General features: G+C 38.3%; 2 protein-coding genes and 1 long non-coding RNA gene across 3 annotated transcripts in view; 1 reads left to right on the top strand and 2 right to left on the bottom strand.

The window, feature by feature from the left end:
* The window catches only part of LOC109154495, a 150,136-nt gene extending 127,703 nt beyond the window's left edge, over positions 1 to 22,433 (bottom strand). Inside the window, exon 1 of the mRNA XM_019302250.1 lies at positions 22,115 to 22,433. Within this exon, the coding sequence (XP_019157795.1) occupies positions 22,115 to 22,384 (270 nt within the window). The 5' untranslated portion in view covers positions 22,385 to 22,433. The remainder of the gene's footprint in view (positions 1 to 22,114) is intronic.
* LOC109154493 lies at positions 3,598 to 6,692 on the bottom strand. The gene is made up of 4 exons (XM_019302247.1): positions 5,696 to 6,692; positions 4,950 to 5,557; positions 4,405 to 4,773; positions 3,598 to 4,255 (listed from the first exon to the last, which is right to left on the bottom strand). Exons 1-4 carry the CDS (start codon positions 6,598 to 6,600, stop codon positions 3,774 to 3,776), a joined length of 2,364 nt encoding a protein of 787 aa, XP_019157792.1. The 5' UTR covers positions 6,601 to 6,692; the 3' UTR covers positions 3,598 to 3,773.
* Positions 6,436 to 22,331, top strand: LOC109154507. The gene is made up of 3 exons (XR_002049729.1): positions 6,436 to 6,487; positions 11,876 to 11,878; positions 22,272 to 22,331. It is a non-coding gene; the product is annotated as an uncharacterized LOC109154507 (long non-coding RNA).
* Positions 22,434 to 23,343: the final 910 nt, after the last annotated feature.

Genomic DNA, 23,343 nt, shown 5'->3' with positions numbered 1-23,343 from the left:
AACGCAATAAACTCCAGTTTTGTTCATCTCCCTGTGTTTTTTTAGGCTATCCTCCGTCTTATCGTGGCTATCGTTGTTTGGACACTAACACTAACAAGGTTTTTATCTGTCGCCATGTGCGATTCGATGAGACTATGTTTCCCTTTGTTTCTCCTATTGCCTTGCAGGTTGCTACACCGTGTTCCAAACCGTGGGCTACTGCACCAATTGTGACGGGCCGAGGAAGTGATGTCTCAGCCACGGTTACATATGGTGGTCGGCAGATTCACGAGCCCGTGGCGGCTTCTTGCGGTGATGACGGTCACGGTCACGAGCAGTACATCAAGTGAGCGGACTGTCTCGGACCAGCAGGTTGAGCAGCGCAGCAGGCCGCGCGGACGTCCTTGACGTGCCACTCCGCCTCCTCGGTCACATGGCATGAACACTCGCAGCTCCGGCCCGCATCAACATGTTGCCTTAACCACTATTTCCACTATATTGCCTTAGCCTACCTGATACTCTCAGGCAGTCAAGTTTCCTGAGTGGCGTGATGCGATGGACACGGAGTTCAATGCCTTGGTCCATAATCATACGTGGCGTCTCGTTCCATCTCAACCAAGTATGAATGTTGTTGGTTGCAAGTGGGTTTTCGGAACCAAACGGAAGGCCGATGGTTCAATAACCGCCATAAAGCAAGGTTAGTAGCCAAGGGTTTTAATCAGGTTGCTGGAGAAGACATTTTTGAGACCTTTAGTCTTGTGGTTAAGCCCACTACGGTTCGTCTTCTCTTATCTTTAGCCGTCTCTCGTAGGTGGTTTATTCCCCAGTTGGATATTCACAACGCCTTTTTAAATGGCGAGCTAGCTGAGACTGTTTACATGTGACAGCCACCTGGTTATGAGGATAAGTCTTTACCTGATCATGTATGTTTGCTTAAAAATCTCTATACGGTCTCAAACAAGCTCCACGTGCATAGTTCACAAGGCTACATGATTTTCTTGTCTCTGTGGGCTTCTCGCCTTCTAAGACGGATGTGTTTCTTTTTATCTATTCTCGTGACAATATTCGTCTTTATTTCTTGGTGTATGTTGATGACATTTTAATTATGGGTTCTGACTCAGATCATGTTACTACTCTTATTGATAAAATAGCACTTGAATTTAAGGTTCGTGATATGGGTGTGCCTTCTTTCTTTTTGGGAATAGAAACTGTCTCGTTATCTGGCAGTATGCTTTTATCCCAACAACGGTAGATGAAGGATATTCTCAAATGTGCTAGCATGGTGGACTACGAGCCAATAATCACGCAAGTCTCTTCTGCGAAAATCACAGACGACGTGGTCGTTCCCTATGCCGATCCAACACAATACAGGAGTCTTGCTGGTGCTCTCCAGTATCTTACGGTAACTCGTCCAGATCTATCATATGCTGTTAATCTCTTGTGTCAACACATGCATGCTCCCATGCCTATTCTGATTCAGATTGGGCTGGCGATCCAAATGATCTCCAATCTACTAGTGGCTTTGTTGTGTTCTAGGGCAGTAATCTTATATCTTGGGTTTGTCGGAGGCAACGGACTGTGGCACATTCTTCAACTGAAGCAGAATACACGGGACTCGCTGATGTATCTGCAGAGGTTACATGGCTCGTTTCCCTGTTACACGAAATTGGCATCCCTCCCGCGTCGTCTCCTAGACTATGGTGTGATAATTTGGGAGCTACTTATTTGTGTGTCAATCCAGTGTTTCATGCCGGCACTAAGCACATTGAGATTGACTATCATTTTGTTCGCGATAAAGTAGCCAAAAAGGAGTTAGAGGTGCACTTTATCTCAACCAAGGATCAACTAGCAGATATCTTCACAAAGTCTCTGTCGTCTCTTCGTTTTAATTCTCTCTGTGACATGCTCAATGTTTTGGCTAGCAAACCTTGTGCTTGAGGGGGAGTATTAGGACTATATTATTCATATTAGACTAGGACTATATTATTCGTGTTAGACTAGGATTCTATCTAGCATCTATATATATTCGTCCCCTGTACTCTCAGATATTATTATTGAATACAACACAATTAGATTCTCATCAGATCACTGATGTGTCAACGGGGTTTGTGCACATGAGAATGGTTTAGGCAGCAGTTCCATGCTATTTGAACTTTTTTATTAAAAAAAAGTACAATCTATGTAGTATTTTTTAACAAATTCAATATCCATGTCAAAACATATTTCTTCGCTATAAGCAAGATTTATCTCGTCAACAATATAATTTTCTTGCTTCTTTCACAAATTACCAAAAAAATCAAATCAAAATTTAATAAAAGAAAAAAATGTTATCATTTCATAGCTTCTTGGTCTTCTTCTATCTTTGTTTCGAATTTGGATTGGTTGATGGCAATAATAAGCATTATTTTTTAATTAATGACAAAAGTAGTAACTGAGAATTCTATCTAAAGATATGTTCTCAAGTGCTTACGATAGATGAGCTAAGAAAATATGACAGTGAAACAATATTCATCACATGAACTTTTATCAAAAGACATTTCATCTCAAACCTGTCTTAGCGTACTTGTGACTCTTCTTAAATCTCATATCTCTCCCATATTACCGAGACCCTTCTATGATTATTCTCATCATGTCCAAGACCCTCTCTAAGAATGGATGTACACACACATAATTTTATTAACCCTTAAATGAAACTATTATTAACAACTTATTTTTATTATATCTTTATTGGAAATTATATTTTTAATATTAAATTATTATTAATTACGAAGTTTTTTTTTATAATTATAACAATATTAATAATTAAATAAAAAATAATAATTAATAATAACCCAACAATAAGTATAAATTATAAATATACTTTAAAAGTTGAGTAAATAGCATAATATATTTATGACCTTATACATTATTTTATATATAATGAGCTAAGAGTAAAACTAAAAATTGTCAAACACCCTTAACCATACCATCTTGATTTTGAATCAAAAGTTTTACAGGCTCAATAGGGGCAGCTGCAGTCTTTGAAACAGCAGCAGAAACTGAGAAACTCCACCCATGCTTGAGAAAGTCAATAGCAAAGCTTGCAAATCCTTTTCTGAAGGAGCCTGCATAGAAACCGGTGAAGCATTTGCAGTTATCAATGACAGATGCTGGGAGGCTAGGCAAGACTGCTGTCCTGCATTGTACCGTTTCCATAAGCATAATGCCTATGATACACAACAGCCCTCTGCAACCCGCCATAGGATGCTTTAGCATATTGGGAAACACTTGAGCTTAGATAGATGAAGCTGGAAAGCAACCATCTCAGAAACAGTGCAGTACTAGCTTAGTGCGTATATCAGCCATTGTGTTCTTTATCAAACTCCAGAAAAGCTAAGGTTCAATATAGCACCTAAGGGATTAGTGGCACACCATTCAATTGTCAATATTATTCTTATTATTAATATTTAACATAAAAAAGAAGAGTTGTAATATATAGTATGTCAATGAGATTTTCACTCGCTGATGAAAGACCATTAATCTTTAGTGGATTTTTTACCTTCAATCATAGTAAACATTGGCGGGTGAGAATCCACTGTCATATATGACATCCCATATTTTTCAAAAAGAGTCATGCAATAAGTGCAAAGTAGTCTAGTAAAATAAGTAATCAGTAACAAGAGTATGTTATATTGTACATATCACATTACAAAGAGTACAAAGGGAAGAAAATATATAAAACCAGTTACTAAACAAACCTAGAATGGTTCCAACACCAAAAGGAAGAAATGCAAGTAGGTTAGGGGAGAAGGAAATTAAAGGGGCAAAATATAGTCCTCCATCCACGGATAGTCAAGTTTTGGGGTGACCATCATTCTGATTATAGTCTTGCCACATGATCTCAACACATCCAAACCGTGCATCAATCCCGAATCACACATCAGGGTAATCCACTCATCTTCCTCATCTTGATACTTGATAGACATATTTTCTAGTGATATTTTGAACTTTGATTCCAATTGCTCCTCCAAATATTTCAAAGTTGAGGAGGATGAGAGTGGAAACCTTATGGTATCATTTTTATAGGTTACCTTGACAGACATTGTACTGTTACATTGGCTTGTATTTGTGGCTTGTAGAGGAGGCAGAGCAGGACATGGTTGAATTCCTTTACATTTCTTAACAGCTTGTACATATTGTATTTGGTTGAGAGAGCAATTGGGCATTTTTCCTTTGTGATTTGGCCATCTATTGATGCCAAAGTCCCGACATGCTCGCTTCAATGTAGATGAGCTAACTGCACAGTATAATATAATGGGAGATTAAAGAAAAGCAAATGAGTCTATGAGAAAGTATATATTCAAGCAATAACCACCTATCTATACACTAAGAAAATACCGAATACTACCACATCAAATATATGATAAAATTGTAGTGTTAGCTTACCTTTAAGAGTTTTAGCAGCATTATCGCGACTCTTACCAAACAGTTGTTCAAGAACTGGGAGGGTAATTCCATGATTTTTCTCCCACCTGCTGATAGTGTCGGTTTTCTGTGAACTACTGTTTCCACCTTTGGCATCAATGCTATTATTTCTTTCTTCATTTGTTGCATTAGATTCAGGAATGTGGGCTTCAGAAGATGAGTCCTCCTGTTCCAGCAGCATCCCTCCCCTCCTTGCAGCATTATATTCTGCTTCAAGTGCAGGCCAAATGTCAGCAGTATGATTCTCTTCCGAGGCAGTACCAACTTCTTCTAAAGAACGTCTAGTGATGCCAAAGTCCCGATGTGCTTGCTTGAATGTAGATCGGCGAACTACACAATGGAGGGAGATTCAAGAAAACAAAGGTGTCTGTGAGAAACTATTGAAGCAAGCAAATTAAAAACCAAACCACCTCTGTATACTAAGAAACTACTGATTACAACTACCTCGCATAAAATATATGATAAAACTGATACTTCATCTTTAAGAGCATCACGACGACTCTTACCAAACAGTGATTCAAGAATCTTGTGGGAAATCCCATGATCTTTCAGCCACCAAAAGAAGCCTTTTCTCTTCCAGCTTTTTCCAATGGCATCAGTTCTTTTTAACCCAACAACAACGTTTCTTTCTTCATTTGTTGCACTGGATTTGGGAATATGGAATTCACATGGTGAGTCCAGTTGCATCATCCAGCATTTTGGTTCAAGCATCTCTGGCAAAATGCTAACACTATGATTCTTTTGGGAGGCAGTACCAACTTCTTCTTCTTCTTGTAAATACGGCAGCTTGATTTCTTCCCCACTCGGTAACTCTAAAACCCCTGTCTGAACAAGCCTATCAAAGTGGTCTAAGAACTGCCTGTCCAAACCATTCAGATAGAGCAACCTTAGCATCTTTGCATTAAGGGACGAGGAGGAGCGATCATCAGTTACAGAATTGCCAAAGGAATAATTGTTTGTCTCTATATGCAACAGCAGGGTTACTACCACATCCAGAAACCCTAAAACCAAACGCCAAAGATGGGGATTTGAGCAGCATTCAAACCACAACCGTTGACTAAGTGAGATCCATCCCATTATACAGCCCCAGATTTTTAGCTCAATTGATTGCGAACTGCAAACAGCATAAAATCAAGTTTTAAATATGCAGTAGCTACCTGCTTGACATTTAGGCAAATTATTCTTATTTGTTCTATATATATATATATATATATATATATATATATATATATATATATATATAAACCGTAACTGTATAACAATTTTCTTATACAGCCATTCCACGATGATCAAACAGGGTGTCACGCCCGGTAGGCCTGGCTTATTTCCTCCTAGGGAACCGGAATCATCGGACGGCAATGAATAGTTGATCATCGTTTGCGAACTCAGTCCCGCCAATTGGAACCACGCATCTACATTATTAACAGAGTGATCATCACTTGTTTGTGGTTGCACCATCCCTCCCATGTTTTCTGCTTCTTCTTCAAGTGCTGCTGACCAAATTCCAAGGCTTTGATTCTGTCCCAAGGCACTGGCACTAGCAGCATCAACCTCTTCTATACATGGCTGCTGCTTCCAAGTTGGCCGCATCATCATTCCATTCCTATTCTCCAACTCTTGAACCTCACTATGATCTGCAAAATCACACAATCTAAATGGATCGAAATTTCCCATGGAATCACCGGACGGCAGGGAAAAGTAGTTAATCCATGGTGGGCTCATACTCATCATCATTCCTCCCCCCATGTCGGCGTGGAAATTGGGGCTTAGGAACAACGCTTCTTCACCAGAAAAGTTCATCCCTATCCCTGGCCCTGGGGGGCTCATCATCATTCCTCCCGCCATATCCAACACCAAATTGCACTCTGTATTAACAGAGTGATTATGAGAATCTGTTTGTAGATGATGGACAACACTAGTCGTCTCACCTTCTTCACTCATTTCCGACTCCGTCAACGCCGCCGCAGCAGCAGCATCATTATCGGCGGTCTCCATCTCCGTAACAGGGTTCCAGGTGAGACCGCCATGGTTGAACAACCACCTCGTGGGAAAAGGAGAGGCAGCATATGGTGGCGGTTGAGCTTGTTCCGGAGATGGAAAATTGTCAGCAGAGGGGTCAATGAACGATGATGCATCATCATTCTCAACAACTCTCATTGCTGAATTTGAGTAGGTGTGTAGGTGCTGTTAGAGATTGATTTGGTGGAAAATGTAAATGTAATAATGTTTAATTTCGTCTTTGCTTGGGATATTTGTTGACTTGTGGATTAGATTAGCGTCGGCCATCTATGATCTATATATAATAAGGAATTATTAACAATGAATCTATTCTTCAAAAAATAAAATAAAAAAACGATGAATCTATATATAATAAGGAATTATTAACGATGAATCTTTTGTTTTTTCTTGACAAACCCCTTTGAACCTTTTGAACCTTAAACCTTTCGGTCCTTCTATACCAACAACGCAACAACTCAACCTCAATCACCATCACCCCTATATTTACTCCACCATATTATAAAAAAGAAAAATATTTGGTGTACTCCCAATTTGTACTCCCTCTCACATATTCTTGATATAGACATTTTTCTATAGACCCACATGATGAAAATAACTAATCCTGATTTACCACCTCAAAAAATATAAATGAGGGAATAGAGTTTTGAGAGTCTATATAATAGAACTCTTATAAAAAATATTAGGAGTTGTTTACTAAGGAAATTTTTAAGAATTCTTAGAAATTGAAAATTGAAAACAGTCTAGGTGTTTACCATGTTTTTTTTTGGAATAAGGGTCAAATAGGCCATCGAACTGCACCCGATAAAACAATTAGGCCACTGAACTTAAAAAACCAACAATTAGGTCCCTAAACTAATCAATTTCAAACAATTTTTTCAATTTGAAGGTTTCTAATAGGTCAACAGGTCATCCTTCCAAATTAATTATTTTTTAAAATTTAAATTTTAAAAATTAATTAGTTTTAAATTAAACTAAAAAAAAAAAAAAAAAAAAAAAAAAAACTGGTTCCGGCCGGAGACGGTAGTCAAAAATAATAATTAATTTGGGAGATGACCTGTTGGAAACCTTCAAATTGGAATAATTGTTTGAAATTGATTAGTTTAGGGACCTAATTGTTGATTTTTTAGGTTCAGTGGCCTAATTGTTTTATCATGTGCAGTTCGATGGCCTATTTGACCCTTATTCCTTCTTTTTTCATTTCCAAAATTGAGAACTATTCCTCTTTTTTTTCAAGAAATTTAGAACACAATTAAAAGTTGTTTTCAAAGCAGAGAAACACGCGTGAACAGTAGATCTACCCATCGAATCTGCCAGCCTTATTTCTTCTTTATTTTCTTCTTTTCGATCTGCTGCTGCTTTTCTTCTTATACGATCACCGGAAACCCACCCAGAATCGCCCCACCGTCCGTGGCGGCCTCTTCTCCAACCGCCAGACCATTACCAACGCCCAGCCTAAAATCGGCCTCTTCTCCCCTGCGAATCTGCGCACTTAATATCGGAATCATTCAAAATTTACAGTTCAAAGACCAAAGACGAGAGCACTTGAACGAATACAAAGCCACGAAGGTACTCCTCCGATTCTTGATTTTTTTTTTTTGAACTGTTTCTGTCTTTGAATGTTGAATTCGATTCCCTTGAAGCTTGAACATTGAAGTTGGCGAATTTTTGAACATCGAATTTGGCAATGGAATTTTTGAACATTGAAGCCGAGTTATGCACTGGAAATTTATTCCTAACTCAATATTCTGCTCACACCTTTGGCTGCATCTTTCCCAGCTCTACACCAATTTGTGAATAGGTTGATGTTATCCTGTATAGGTCAGGCTTCTTAATATATTGTTGTTGATGAAGCAGAATGTACACGTGGTGGAAGGCATGAAAACGTGGAGGAATGCCAGGCAATGCACTTCCTGTGTACATGCAGAAAAAAAAAAACAAATTAAATTATGGGATGTAACTTTAGGCTATGGATTTTTCTCAAGGACAGTTCTCTATGTCCCTCTTGTATTAAAGATAAACTTCAATTTAACAAAAATATGTTTAATTTTCTTAATGTAATATTAATTAGAAGTTAGAAAAAATTTTGAAAACAGGGAAAAACAGAGAATAGAAAACAAAAAATTGAAAACAGGGAATAATTTTCTGTTAGTAAACGAGTCCCTACTCTTTCATAAATTTATTTTTCCACTCTTTCCAAGGTCACCCAAAGTTCTGTTCCGAATGAGGTATTTCAGAAATCTCTAAATAATACATGCTGTGTTTTGCCTACTTTATAGATTTCGGCATTGCGCAATGAATAATCATTCATTGCTTGTCTCATCATTTAATTTTTTTTTTTAAAGTCCTATCAACAATAAAATTATTTAAATATTCTGAGATGCATTGCATAGTTAAATGTACCTTAATATAACACTATTTCGGGATGGCCCACGGTATAATGCTTGCTTATATGTTGTTCCAAAGCTAGGACAATCAACTAACATTTAATCAATGATAGTTTTAAAAGAAAAGAGTGAAAAAGTAATTGTATATGGTGTTTAGTTTTGGTTATAATTACAATATAATATTTACCATAATATAAGTGATCCTATTAATTCAAACAATTAATTATATTTTGAATTCTGAGATGGATTAATACATCCGTGGGTGTGTGCGTTTGTGTTACATGGCGTGTGCATATTCCGGCGACAAAAAAAAGGGTTATGTGCATCTGTAATTTTTATTTTGGTGATTTTTACGATGGTGTGTGCATGGGTGCGATATGGTATGTACAAGTTACTATGTCGCAGGCTTTGCATGACATTGTTATTTTTGTTTTTGTTTTAAAAAAAAAAAATATTTGGTGTGAACGTGAATTCATGTTTTTTTTTTTTTTTTTTTTTTTTTTTTTTTTTTTAAAGATTGCAAAAGTAGTGGGCCTTTGATTTTTAGGGTGGTGTGTGTATAGTTGTGATATGGCGTGGACATATTATAGGGCTAAGGACATTGCATCTTGTTTTTTGTTTTTTGTTTTTTGTTTTTTTTTTTTTTTTTTTTTTGTTTTACCAAAATTGTTATTTGGTGTGTGCGTGAAATCATGTTGATTTTTAATTTTTTTTTTTAAAGAATGCAAAAGTACAAAATGCACTTATCAACTTACACTTAAACTTTTGCTTATCCTCAAGCACATGCAAGAAATAAATCACCATCCTAGCAAAGAAATTGATCATGCTCCCTCTTTGCACAACCTATCAAACCACAATCCAACTTACTACAACACAACTTGTTTCAAGAATCACCTTAGCTTGGCACACAAGTTCCATTCTCAAGCCAACAGGGGCGGAGCCAGGATTGAATAGTGCGGGGGGCAACTACGGTTGAAATACTAAATCAAATATATTGATATCCAATTAAAATATTTCAAAATAATCATTACATTACAAATTTAATAAAGTTTAGAATAAATAATTTATAATTGAATCTATATTAAATTATTTTGTAATATGTTTTTCAATGCACATTGCTTTGTACGGTTGAAAAAATGAAAACATTCACGCATGTTTTAAAAAGACCATTGATTATTCTTGAAAACTACCATCTTCACAACATAACATAATAACAATTGTTTTCTTAAATACATATACTACACAATTTTTACATTATTATGCATGTTAAATTAAATACAACATTTATCACGTAACCACAAATATGCATAATTAACCAAACAAATGCACCTTCATATCCATTATTTAGAATAAAACAAAACCACTATTTAAAATAAACAATAGAATATGAAACAAAAATTAACCAAACATGTAGTTAGAAAAAAAAAACAGATATTAACTTGAAAAATATGCATAGATTTTAATAACAAATTATCTTGTTATAGCGTATATACCGCATATATGTATGGTTCTAGAGAGAAAAACTAGTAGATAGGTTAAATGAGGTTTAATTTGAATGTGAGTCAACAATATAGTGAATACATAATTTGATATTGGAGACAACGGAAGATGTTGAGAAGATGAAGAAGTTTATAACTTAGCTTGTAGGATTAATTTATGTGGGAGGAGGGCCAAATATTTTGAAGGAACAACCAAATTTTAATATTCTATATAATATATTTTTTTTAAATTTAATATTTTTAAAAAAAAATTGGGGGAAGGGGGGCTAAGGCCCCCCTTGGCATACCTTTGCCTCCACCCCTGCAAGCCAATAACCAAGCACCAAAATTATTAAAGTACGTGAGGATCAAGTGTGCACAAATACTAAGTTGAGATTATGCAAAACTTGGCTTTGAATGAGATTCCATAGGCTTGCCCTTCATACTCCCACTAGTTCAACTCCAAGATTGCATGCTAAGATCAAGTAGGCCTTTATTAGGCTTGTAATGGGGGTAAGGGTGAAGAGCTAACAATGAAGGGGTATGGAAAATAAACAAAGGAGAGAATTTCACATTTATTCACAATTGATGCTAGAAGAGATATGCCATCTATAAATTAAGGAGCAATTTACAATGGAATATAAAACAACAGTCTAAAGAGGTGGGGGTTGAGTACAGATTTCAACACAAACTAGAATCAAGCGTCAAACTTTTATTCTTCTTTGACGGGTGAGTAGGGTCGGCCTAGGGCTTGGCTGTTTTTTTTTTTTTTTTTTTTTAAATAATGTTTTTAATTTTTAATAAATTAAAAATGTTGTTCAAAAAAATAAAATAAAAAGGACACGTGTCAACACCACATAGATTTAACCTGCTAAGTAAGCCAATTTGGACTTCATTGAATAATTTTACCAGTTTAGGGGACTCAAATGGAGCTTTTTTTTACTTAGGAGACCCAATTGCACTATCCAGTTGACTTAGGGGACCAATTTGACCCTTTTTCCTACTTTAAATAAGCATCATTTTTCCTCATTTAGGACATCTTCATCTTTGTTGGTCCCGGTAGGGTCTAAAGGAGAGTCTAGAGGGGGGCTGAATAGACTCAATTCAATTTTTAACAGAAATAACTCCTTTCGGGGTTATTACGAGTTTTAAGATTTCTTTGCACTATTTGTTGCTTATAAGAACTTTCGGTTTGAGGAGCCATGATATGCAATGCATGAAAGTAAAGCAGTAATAAAGTAGAGAGAGAGACGAGAGATTTTTATAGTGGTTCGGCCAACTGTGCCTACTCCACTATTCTTTCACAACTCGTGAAAGGTTTGCACTATCACTCCTAGTACAAACTAAGTCAAGCTAGCTTCGTTGATCACTAATCTGGACAACTACTTGAAGGTTTTTCAACTCCTATAGTTTACTCCGCCTCTATCAACGTCTTCTTCAGAGTTGAGGGTTGGTAGAAAGGATTTGCGTGGTTCTCCAACAGGTTGAAGTCTTGGCTGACTGGTTGAATGATGGATGATCAACTTGTATAAGATGCAAGATTTCTTCAAGGTTGTGAAGGTGTAATCTGATGGCTCTCTTTGAAACTTCACAACTTGAATCACTAGTTTTCAAACGCTTTGGAAGAGTGAATTGAACTTGTATAAGGAGCTTTTGTATGAATATGATCAATTGAGTGAAAAACCAGCACCTTCTACAATAAAGAAGATGGGTATTTATAGGAGAGAAAATATCCATCCGTTGGAGGGAGATGATATTTCAAACCTATGGACCAGTGGGTAATGTCCGGAGAGCTTGCTGCATTTAATGCTCCATTTAATGCGGTTGTACCATGTAGTCGTTGGAGGCAAGAACTTTTGCAAGTTTTGTCTTCTAGATCTGAAAAGAGGTACAATGGCATTTAATGCACCTTGATTTATGTGCTCCTTGTCCTTAGGATAACTTGTTCCTAGGATGATTCATCAGTAGAGATATAGACAACATTCTCCTTGAATTAAGAGAAGATGGATTGTCTTGGCAGTCTGATCATAGACTTAACGTCTCTTCACGAAAGATTGCTTTCGTCTTGTGAAGTAGCATCTCTCCATTTGTTGAAAATCCGAGAGGTGAATTCTCTTGCTGATGTAGCTTCTGCTTCAATCATTCGATCTTCTTTCGTTCAAGAAGTCCTAACTAAAAGATCATAACTTGGTTTCGTGTGTTTGACTATCTTAACACGAATTACATGGTGAGTTATGACACCTTTCGTCTAGAACGAAGGTAGCAAAAGAATTGATAAAAAAGTTAGGGGTCTACAATCTAAGTTACATTGGTATCATCAAAATCTTAATACATATGTTCCTAACAATTTCCCCCTTTTTGATGATGCCAAAACCTATACTCTGCTATAGGGCTGACAAATATCCCATAAAGGATTGTTCATTTCAAAACAGCCATTTAGATGAGTTTACATTTAGTTTCTAAGAAATTATGAAAGATACAAGTAATTGAAACAAGTAACTTAGATATAAACACGAATGTTTGAGCAAATGATGACTTTTATATAAAGATCAAAACACTTACAAAATAGTTAAAGGCATAGTTGAAAAACTTTTACATTTCTAAAAGTTTCGCCTTTTGTAGCTGAGCCTCCTTTTGTTCTTTGTCATCTCTCTCCTTTTGTTGCTTGAGCATCCTATCCATGTCAACGTCTCGGTTGATCAAGGATATGAACTTTTGGATAGGGTTTTCTTTCACGAGATCTTCATATTTTCCTTTGATGTTACAGCTCACATAATTGTTGTATGCTTCAAGGATGTTTTCTCCTTCAACAATACCAAGATTCCACCAGGAAATGAGCTCAAACGAATGCATTCCTTTAGTGTAATTCTTTCCTGATTCTGTGTGAATTTTGAAAGCGGCATTTTATTTGATTCCTGGTTCAGCATCTTTCCTCACTTTCGTCACATCCTTTATTTTTTCTTTTATTCTTTCGCGTTCAATCAGTTCTTGATTTCTTCATTTCTTTGGCTTTGATAGACTTGCCTAGAGCAGTTGTCTTTCCTCTTCATCCATACTAGTATATTATATCCTTCAAAACGTTTTCCACTTCCTACTTCATACTGTTGGTAAGTGACGAAGTTTCTTGTGGCATCCATGGTTACATTCTCATTTCGCATCAGCCTTTGGCGAAAATTCTTATTCTCTCTGTTCGTTTTTCCACGAAATATGAACTCCGAAGTGGATCTGAATGATTGACGAGGTCTGATAGGGTATTGTCTAGATCTTGAAGAAGGCTGTTGTCGAGACCTAGATGCTGGGGGTGAAGATCTCGTGTTTCTTTCTTCATCATGTCTCGTGGTTCTCGGTGAGGATAATCTTGTGTTTTTTCCTTCTTCATGTCTCGTGGTTCTTCCTTCATTATTCCTTCTAGATTCATCTGGGCGAGATGGTGATCGATTTCTGTTTTCTTCTTCATCATCATCATTTCTTTTCTTTTCCCCCTTTTTGGCATCAGCACACGGGGAGTCAGAAAACTTGGACAACCTGTTGACTGCATTAAGCACATCTTTAACATATTCGAGAATTTGGAGCTGATATTCTCCCATCCGAAACATGTTGTCATGCCCTAAGTCGACCTTTGTGCAAGCAAGATCTACTCTCTCCTTGAGGCCAAATTGTGAAAGTTTGAGACTTTGCTGTTCCTTTGCAATCTTGTCAAGGAGGTGACTTTGACGGTGGAGTTCTTTTGCTAGCTTTTCGTGAGGATCTGAAGTGGAAGAACTTGGTTGCTGTTGAGGCAAGGTTTTCATTAAGTGATCTATTTGGGTGGATAAATCTTCCAGAGTCTTGCTATCTTGCTTTTGGTGAACTGAGTACAGTTGATGTAGAAGCTCTGCCCTTTGAATTGTAGCCGACAGATGATCCATGATGTCTTCGGGTTCAATAGCTTCGGAAGGAAAACCTGAGTTGGGGTGGACGCTTTTGGGATCACGAAATGCAATTCTTTGTTCAAGAGTGACTTGATTTGTTTTTGGTGATGCTTCCAGATTGTCATCACGAGGTGAGTGCGGATGCAATTGTGTTGTTGGTGGTGGTGATGCTTCCTTTTTGTCATCACTTGCTGGATTTGCCATCAACCGACTGTCAGTAGGTGGTGGTGTAGAGGGAGATGGATCACGATGAGGAGTTTCTTTGCGTTGAGATGAGTGAGGTGTTGGGGATCTTTCGGGTATGATTTCGTTGTTACCAATGATAGGAGATTCACTATCATAGTCCGAATTATCAGCATCGTCATCATCATCACCCGAATCATCATCATCATTTTCATCATAGTGATCATCGTCCTTCTTCTCATTGTTCTCCTCATCATCGTCCTTTTTGTCATCATTCTCATCATCAGTGTTTGCCCCATTGTCATCTTCATCTTTGTTGTTTTCGTCATTCAGAGATTCACTTTCATCAGATTCATCCTCATTGCTATTTTCATCTTCATTTATTCTTTTGCCTTCGGCATTGGCTTCCTCAATTTCAACATCATCTTCAATTTCTTTCCCGTTCTCGTCCTTGGATCCACTGATGTTGCAAGCCGGATCATTTTGATGAGTTTTCTATAATTCAGTTTTGACTTTGGATAACAGGAGAGTAAGTCTGAATTCCTTCATTTCTTCTTCAAAGACAGGATCAAGAGGTGGTTTCTTCAGTTTAATGCAGACGGGAGCCTTTTCTTTTCCCAAAGTCCGATTGGTCACCTTGTTTATGGTCTCGAGCCTTGTTGCGTCGTATACATTTCGTGTACCAAGCCATTCGAGAGCAAAATCTTCTTCATCCTTCATTTCATCAAAAGTTTCGAGAAATACTTGGAGAGGAGAAGTTCGCCACTTTTGCCACTGCAAAACTCTCTGGTAATCAGTTTCAATCGAGAGCCGAAGCAATTGATCTCTTGTTGGGGGAGGAGTAGGGTCAGTTTCTGGTACAGGTACCATTGCTCTCGTCTCTTCGGGTAAAGCATCGTTTAAGTGAGGAGTAGTTTCGGATTCAGGCATCACGACTTTCGGATCAGTTTCAGAAACTGGAATCATTTCTCTCGTCTCTTCTGACAATCTAGGTTCTTGTGGGAGACTTAAATGATTTGAAGGTTGTGGCAAGCTTTCGTCCTTCTCTACCGTAGCAGGTTCTTGTGTCAGAATGGGGATCATCTGCCCTGCTTGGGTAGGTTCTTGTGGAAGGGATGTTTCGGTGGCGGGTGTTGAGATAACAATAGGATCAATGACCACTTCTCTCGTGTCTTCTGGCAAGCCAGGTTCTTGTGGGAGACTTAAGTGATCAGATGAAGGTGGAAGCTGGCAACTTTCCTTCTCTAACTCAGCAGGTTCTTGTGTCAGATTCGGGTTAATCTGCTCTGCTGAGACAGGTTCTTGTGGCAAGGAGTTCTGTGCGGACCCTTCGGTACTTACCGATCTTGTCTTCCTTTTCTTTGAGGTTTTGCGAGAAGTGTCTTTTCGCCTTAAAGTTTCTTCCCCCTGAGAAGATGCGGATCTCTTTTTCAGTTTTTTCTTTCAAACTGGACGGAGGAGGAGGGGCTAATCTGGCCATTATCTCATTGGCTTTTGCAATCATAGGTCTGAAGTGACCTTTCGTTGCTTGTACAGGGCTAGGTTGAGTAGCAACTTCTTCTTCAGATGAGTTGTAACACCCCGTGTTACGGCCTCTAAACCAATTAATTATTTAATCATTTACCCAAAAGAAAGAATTAAATTTCATTAATTAATTAGGAAGAGTCCACCTTAAGCCCATGGACCCTTATCCCTAAAACCAATCCCTTAGTCCTATAGGAAATAGAATTAGCAAACCCATACCATTTAGACCCTGATTGGGACTCTTAGATATATAAATAGGGACATAAGAGGCACTTAGAACTCACACCACAATAACTTTCACCACACAAGAATTCCCAAGAATTCCCATAGGAGAAATCAAGAAAGAAGAGATCTTAAAGAAAGACCCTTCATAGCCAATGAATTTAATTAAGGCTAAGAGGTAACCCATGTCTCAACAAAACCTATTTTCCTTGTTATAATCTCCTTCTTTGGCTCATTCTATATGCTTGTGTCTTGATGAAATCCTTTATGATAATTGTGATATAATCTTGATGATTGATGGGATGATTTTATGTGTGATCTTGATGATGATAAGAGGTTCTTGATATTTGTGTGATGATCCTTGATAAATCTTGATGTTAAAGATAAACTATGACTTTGAAGATTTAAATGGGATTAGAGCCCTAGGTTGAATTGGGAATTTGTATTGTGATGTTCTTGATATATATTTGGGTGGGAATTCGCATGTTCGGGTGTTGTTTATGTTTAGAAATCATGATAGGATGTGTTCTATGTGATTCTTGCTTTTGATCCATTAATTGTCTACGTGGTGTCGTTATTTGCGTTTAAAGTGTCTAAGCATGGTTTCGGGTTCCACGGAGGATCCCGGGACGTTTATTTTGATAAAGAGTCAGTGGGGGGTAGGTGGGGGTAGGGGGACCCGCCACCTACCTGCTGCCCAAAGAAGACGCCACCGGCAGCGGGCAGCCGGCGGGCAGGCGACTGCCCGCCGGGCACCCGCTGCCTAGAGGATTATCGCTGGCGGGTGGCCCTCCACCCACCGGCTACCCGCTGGTCGTTGCCCACCTCGGGACTTTGGCTTTCCCGTTTGATGTTCCCCAACCCCCCGTGGTGTCCCAACGGACTCCGTTTGTCGTGCATGAGTCTAGTTTGATGTTTCGGGTACCATTCGTAGGATAAAAGAGTCTTATGTATTGCATACTAGTTGAATCGGTAACCCGTTGGCCTAGGAGGAGGATGCATGAACCCCTTAGGACTATTCTTAGTATGTGGATGATCACGCATAAGTTTAATTATACGCTTTCCCCCTTCCCAATGTGCTAATATATGCTACTATGTGTTATCTGAGCATGATACCCCAATTTGGTTGCGATCAAATTGGTTATTCCTGAGCTGCGGTTCAGAAGTTGGCTGCGGTCAAATTGGTTACTCATGAGCTGCGGTTCATTCTCCTGGCTGCGGTCAGTGATTCACTTCTTGGGCTGCGGTCCACATGGGCCTCGTGTGCTATGGTCCACCGACTAGACGCGCCAGGCGGTGTGTAGGGCCACTAGCCCGAGGAAGGCCATAGTCCACCGAATGAGTGATCAGGCGGTGTGTAGGGCTATGGTTGGCTACGGTCCACCGAGTGTATGTGCCAGCTGTGTGTAGGGTCGTAGTCCCCGAAGATCATTGCCCACCGAATGAGTCCCTCAGGTGGTGTGTAGGGCTTTGATTGGTTACGATCCACCGACTGAGCTCGTCAAGCGGTGTGTAGGGTCGCAGTCCCCAAAAGAGGATCACAGTCCACCGACTGAGCGCGTCAGCGGTGTGTAGGGCTGTGATCCGCCGTTGAAACTATCGACGGTCTATACGGTTGGTTGCGATCAACCCCTTCATACTGCGGTATGAGGTAGGGTGCCGCGGGGCCGTGTTAGTACTATATGTACTAACCTCATGTTCGGGGCATGCGATTGGTCCCGTGGCTCCACCAAAGTGTGCTTGTGTGACATGAATGTTGATTGAATGATGATGTGAATGATTTGAAAGTGAACTGTGACCTTATATACATATTCTTTATGATATTGTCTCTATAACTGATTATCATTGTTTAAACGTGCTTATCCCTACCTGTCGAGTCTATTCCCGGTTTTAAAGCTAGAGTCTCTTAAGTATAAATATTCCTGCTTCAAAATGGTTTTCATATATCTATATATATATTTACCTATATTGTATTTCAACGCGTTGGAATTGGTTACCAGCATCATTCGCTGAACAGATTAATTATGTACATTCATGTATAACATTATGTACATTTTTTAACATGAGATTTTTTTTAAAGAAAATTAACCGCCAAACACTGGGTAGCGAAATTAAAAAAAAAAAAAAAAAAAAAAAAACTGAAACGATGTCGTTTTGCACCTGGGCACACAGTGCAATGCGCGCCGTGGTGCAAGATATAAATTGCCCTTATTATTATCACCTTTGTCTTTCTTTCCTATTACTTATCATTTATTTAATGGATTATTTGAGTCAGAACACCTGGATTAATTTAATCCATCATTATTGTATTAAAACGGTGTTGTAGTGTAGTGTGCTTTTTGTCTACAACTTAGGTAAGATATCTCTTCTTTCTATTTTTCTTCCCCCATTTTCATAGGCATCTTGTTCTTGATTGATTGTCTAAGAGACTCAAACTGTTTCCTAAAGCCTATTTTACAATTTGGTTGCTAAAGAATGACTATAATACAATAATTTTTTGGCTGTTCCTTTATGTAAAAACAATATTCCATATTAATACAAAGTTGGTTATCTTTCAAAAAAAAAAAGAAAAAATAAGAATGACTATAATCAATTTTTTTGTATTATTGTATTAAAATGGTTTTTGCAGTGTGATTTTTGTCTATAATAACTTACATAAGATTTTAAACTTGGTTGTGTTAGTGTTTAGGGATGGCAACGGGACGGGGCGGGGGCAGGGAGTATACTCCCCGTCCCCGTTCCCGTTCCCGTTCTCGAAACCCCGACCTCGTCCCCGGTGGAAAATTGAAAATAGTCTCCATCCTCGCCCTGCGAGGAATTAGGCGGGGACGGGGATTTCCCGTCCCTGGTTAATTCTTAGTCAAAATTTTAAATTATTATAATTTTAAATTAAAAAACTAAAATTTTAATTTAAAAAAATTAACATATATATAAGGCTTATGATTTTTAAGAGGCGTGACTACATGAGGAATCCCCATCAAGATGCTAATATATCCATTTGGATTATTGTGTTGCATTGTTGTGTAAAGGTGTGTGTGTGTATTCTACATATATTTTAATGATGCTAATATAATGTTAATATGTCATTGATAGGATTTGCACTCTATCATGGGACACCAAAATGACCAAACCATTCATTATCAGAAGAGGATATTGGTTACTAGGTATGCTATTTTATGCATTTGTACTAACTTGATTCTTTAGTGAATTCAATCTGCATTGTTGATCTTGCTATGTATTTATTTGATCGGGTGAACCATTTAGCTGCGGATTGAACCCGAACCTAAATCTTGCCTAGCCTTACTTGGCATCAACAGCCAGAGTCCACATGAGTACACAAAGAATACATTGGAAGCACCAGCAGCCCCACCAGAGGTAAGGTTTCCAGTAGCCATTGCAGTCCTTGAAGTTGAAGAGCCTCTTGAAGTAGTCCGTGAAAGCAAAGTTCAATGCCTACACATATATATTTGAAAAAAAAAATACTCCATTATTAACATCACACCATATTAAAGTCCAGAATAAAATTGTTGACCGGGGTGGGGAAGTAACGGATGACATTAACAGTGTTTCGTCTCCAAAATGAAAGAGTTCATTCACCTTTAATCAAGACTTAATCATCATCTCATCTTGATTTTGAATCACAAGTTTTACACGCTGAATAGGGACAGCTGCAGTCTTTGAAACAGTAGTAGAAACTCCATCCATGCTTGAGAAAGTCGGTAGCAAAGCTTGCAAATCCTTTCTCTACAGACTGCATGAGCATAAATTCTAGTGAAGCATTTGCAGTTATCAATGACAGATCCTAGATTCCTAGGAGGCTTTGCAAGACTGTGTCCTGCATTGTACTAGTTTCCATAAAAAAAGAAGAGTTGTAATATATGGTATGTCAATGAGATTTTTACTTGTTGATGAAATACCATTAATCTTTGGTGGATTTTTTTTTACCTTCAATCATAGTAGACATTGGCGGATGAGAATCCCACTGTCGTGTCATCCCATATTTTTCAAAACGAGTCATGTAACAAGTGCAAAGTAATCTAGTAAAATTAGTAATCAGTGACAAGAGTATGTTGTATTGTACATAAAACATTACAAGGGGAAGAAAACACATGAAACCAGTTACTAAACAAACCTAGAATGGTTCCAACACCAGAAGGAAGAAATACAAGTAGGTAGGGGAGAAGGAAAGGAGCAAAATGAAGTCCTACATCCACAGATCAGTTAAATTTGGGAGTGACCATCATTCTGATTACAGTCTTGCCACATGATCTCAACACATCCAAACCGTGCATCAATCCTGAATCACACATCAGGGTAATCCACTCATCTTCTTCATCTTGATACTTGATAGACATATTTTGTAGTGATATTTTGAAGTTTGTTTCCAATTGCTCCTCCAAATATTTGATAGTTGAGGAGGATGAGAGTGGAAACCTTATGGTATCATTTTTATAGGTTACCTTGACAGACATTGTGGTGTTACATTGGCTTGTATTTGTGGCTTGTAGAGGAGGCAGAGCAGGACATGGTTGAATTTCTTTATGTTTCTTAACAGCTTGTACATGTTGTTTTTGGTTGAGAGAGCAATTGGGCCTTTTTCCCTTGTGATTTGGCCATCTATTGATACCAAAGTCCCGACATGCACGCTTCAATGTAGATGTGCTAACTGCACAATATAATATAATGGGAGATTAACGAAAAGCAAATGTGTCTATGACAATATATGATAAAACTGTAGTATTTGCTCACCTTTAAGAGTTTTAGCAGCATCATCACGACTCTTACCAAACAGTTGTTGAAGAAGGTTGAGGGTAATTCCATGATCTTTCTCCCACCTGCTAATAGTGTGGGTTTTGTGTGAACTAGTGTTTCCACCTTTGGCATCAATGCTATTATTTGTTGCACTGGATTTGGGAATATGGAGTTCACATGGTGAGTCCAGTTGCGTCATCCTGCATACTGCTTCAAGTAGTGTTGGCAAAATGCGAACAACATTACTCTTTTCTAACTCTGCAGTAGCAAGCTTCTCAAGGTTGTCTAGCAACTGCGTTATAAAACTATTCGGATGCTGAAGTTGTAGGGAAGCCATTTCGAAGTGTGCTGTAATTGGTTGCACACTGTTGGAAGCCTTTTCCAAAAATTCAAGCGCACCACATTGACCACTTCTTGGTAGATGAGTAACTGATTTTTGTTCAATCCCTACTTCAACTTCTATTGAACTGAAGGTAGTATACTTAAATTTCAAGAAAGGATTAACATCTGTCTGCGCCACCGGCAATCCTTTTTCCATTGCCAGTACGACAAATTTCAACCAAAACTCCTTGAAGGAGAAAAGTTCAAAATCCAAAGCATTCTGTGAAATCGTCATCTTCATTATTATTTCCCTATTATGCAACTCATGACCCACACTATATGCTCCATCATCCCAAAATCTATATGGCTCAAAACTTCCTCCTAGGCTTAGGGGAAGGGAATCATCGGATGGCAATGAATGGTTCATCATCATTGGCGAACTCGGCATCATTCCTCCCGCCAAGTGGAACCACTCATCACTTGTTTGCACCGTCCCTCCCATGTTTTCTGCTGCCCAAATGCCAAGACTTTGATTCTGTCCCAAGCCACTGGCACTGGCACCATCAACTTCTTCTATACACGGCTGCTTCCAAGTTGGCCTCATCATCATTTCCTTCCTATTCCCTAACTCTTGAACCTCACTATCATCTGCAAAATTCCACAATCTAAACGGATCGGAATCACCGGAGGGCGGGGAAAAGTAGTTCATCCTTGAGGGGCTCATGCTCATCATCATTCCTCCACCCATATCGGTGTGGAAATCGGGCGTAAGGAACAAGGCTTCTTCACCACAAAAGTTCATCCTTGGCCTTGGCCTTGGGGGGCTCATCATCATTCCTCCCGCCATTTCGAACACCAAATCGCACTCTGTATTAACAGAATCTGTTTGTAGATGATGGAAAACACTAGTCTCACCTTCTTCACTCATTTTCGACTCCGTCAACGCCGCCGCAGCAGCATTCTCGGCGGTCCCCATCTCCGTAACAGGGTTCCAGGTGAGACCGCCGTGGTTGTACAACGACCTCGTGGGAAAGGGAGAGGCAGCATACGGTGGCGGTTGAGCTTGTTCCGCCAGTCCCGGAGATGCCAAATTTTCAGCAGAGGGGTCAATGAGCAATGATGCATCATCAGTCTCAACAAGTCTCATTGGTGCTGTGAGAGATTGATTTGGTGGAAAATGTAATAATGTTTAATTTCGGCTTTGCTTGTTGACTTGTGGATTAGATTAGCGTCGAGTCGCCCATCTATATATAATAAGGAATTATTAACGATGAATATATTATATAATAAGGAATAAGGAATTATTAATGATGAACCTTTTGTTTATTTGACAAACCCCTTTGAACCTTAAACCTTTCGGTCCTTCTATACCAACAACTGAAACAAGGCAACAACTCAACCTCAATCACCATTACCTTATATTTACTGCATCATAAAAATACTATATGTAATTCTACTTTTTACTCTCAACTTTTACTCACTGTCGATAAATCTATTTATCTACCCTTTTCAATCTATGTCATTTTTTTAAACAAATTCAATACCTATGTCAAAACTTATTTCATTCTGTAAACAAAATTGATCTCTAGATCAACAATTTTCTTGCTTCTTTCACAAATTACCGGAAAAAAACGAAAATTTAATAAAAGAAAAAAAAAATGTGATCATTTCATAGCTTCTTCGTCATCGTCTATCTTTGTTTTGAATTTGGGATTGGTTTATGGCAATAATAAGCAATTTTTAAACTAATGACAATGGTAGCAACTAGCAAGGGTTCTTAACGATGACAAGGACTATTGGTTAATCACACTATTAAATTACAAAAATTACTACATGCACTTCAAAAACCTACTCCTAAAATTTACTCCAACTTGTATTCAAATTTGATTGGAGTCAAATTTGATTGGAGGAAGATAAGAAAAGAATAGATAAACATCATGATCCCCTATTTAATTAAGCAATCAAAGCATGTCACATCATATCATATATGATAAGTGCCAAAAGATACCATCTTTTAGGGGTCATTAAGGGATTGTGTTGTGCTTAATTGAAGTACTTTGTGGATTACTTATGATGTAATTGCTATGAAATGTGTTACTGTGTTGC

This window comes from Ipomoea nil, unplaced genomic scaffold, assembly GCF_001879475.1.
Source record: "Ipomoea nil cultivar Tokyo-kokei standard unplaced genomic scaffold, Asagao_1.1 scaffold2647, whole genome shotgun sequence".
Taxonomy (NCBI): Eukaryota; Viridiplantae; Streptophyta; class Magnoliopsida; order Solanales; family Convolvulaceae; genus Ipomoea; species Ipomoea nil.
This window is presented reverse-complemented; position numbering and strand designations above follow the sequence as displayed.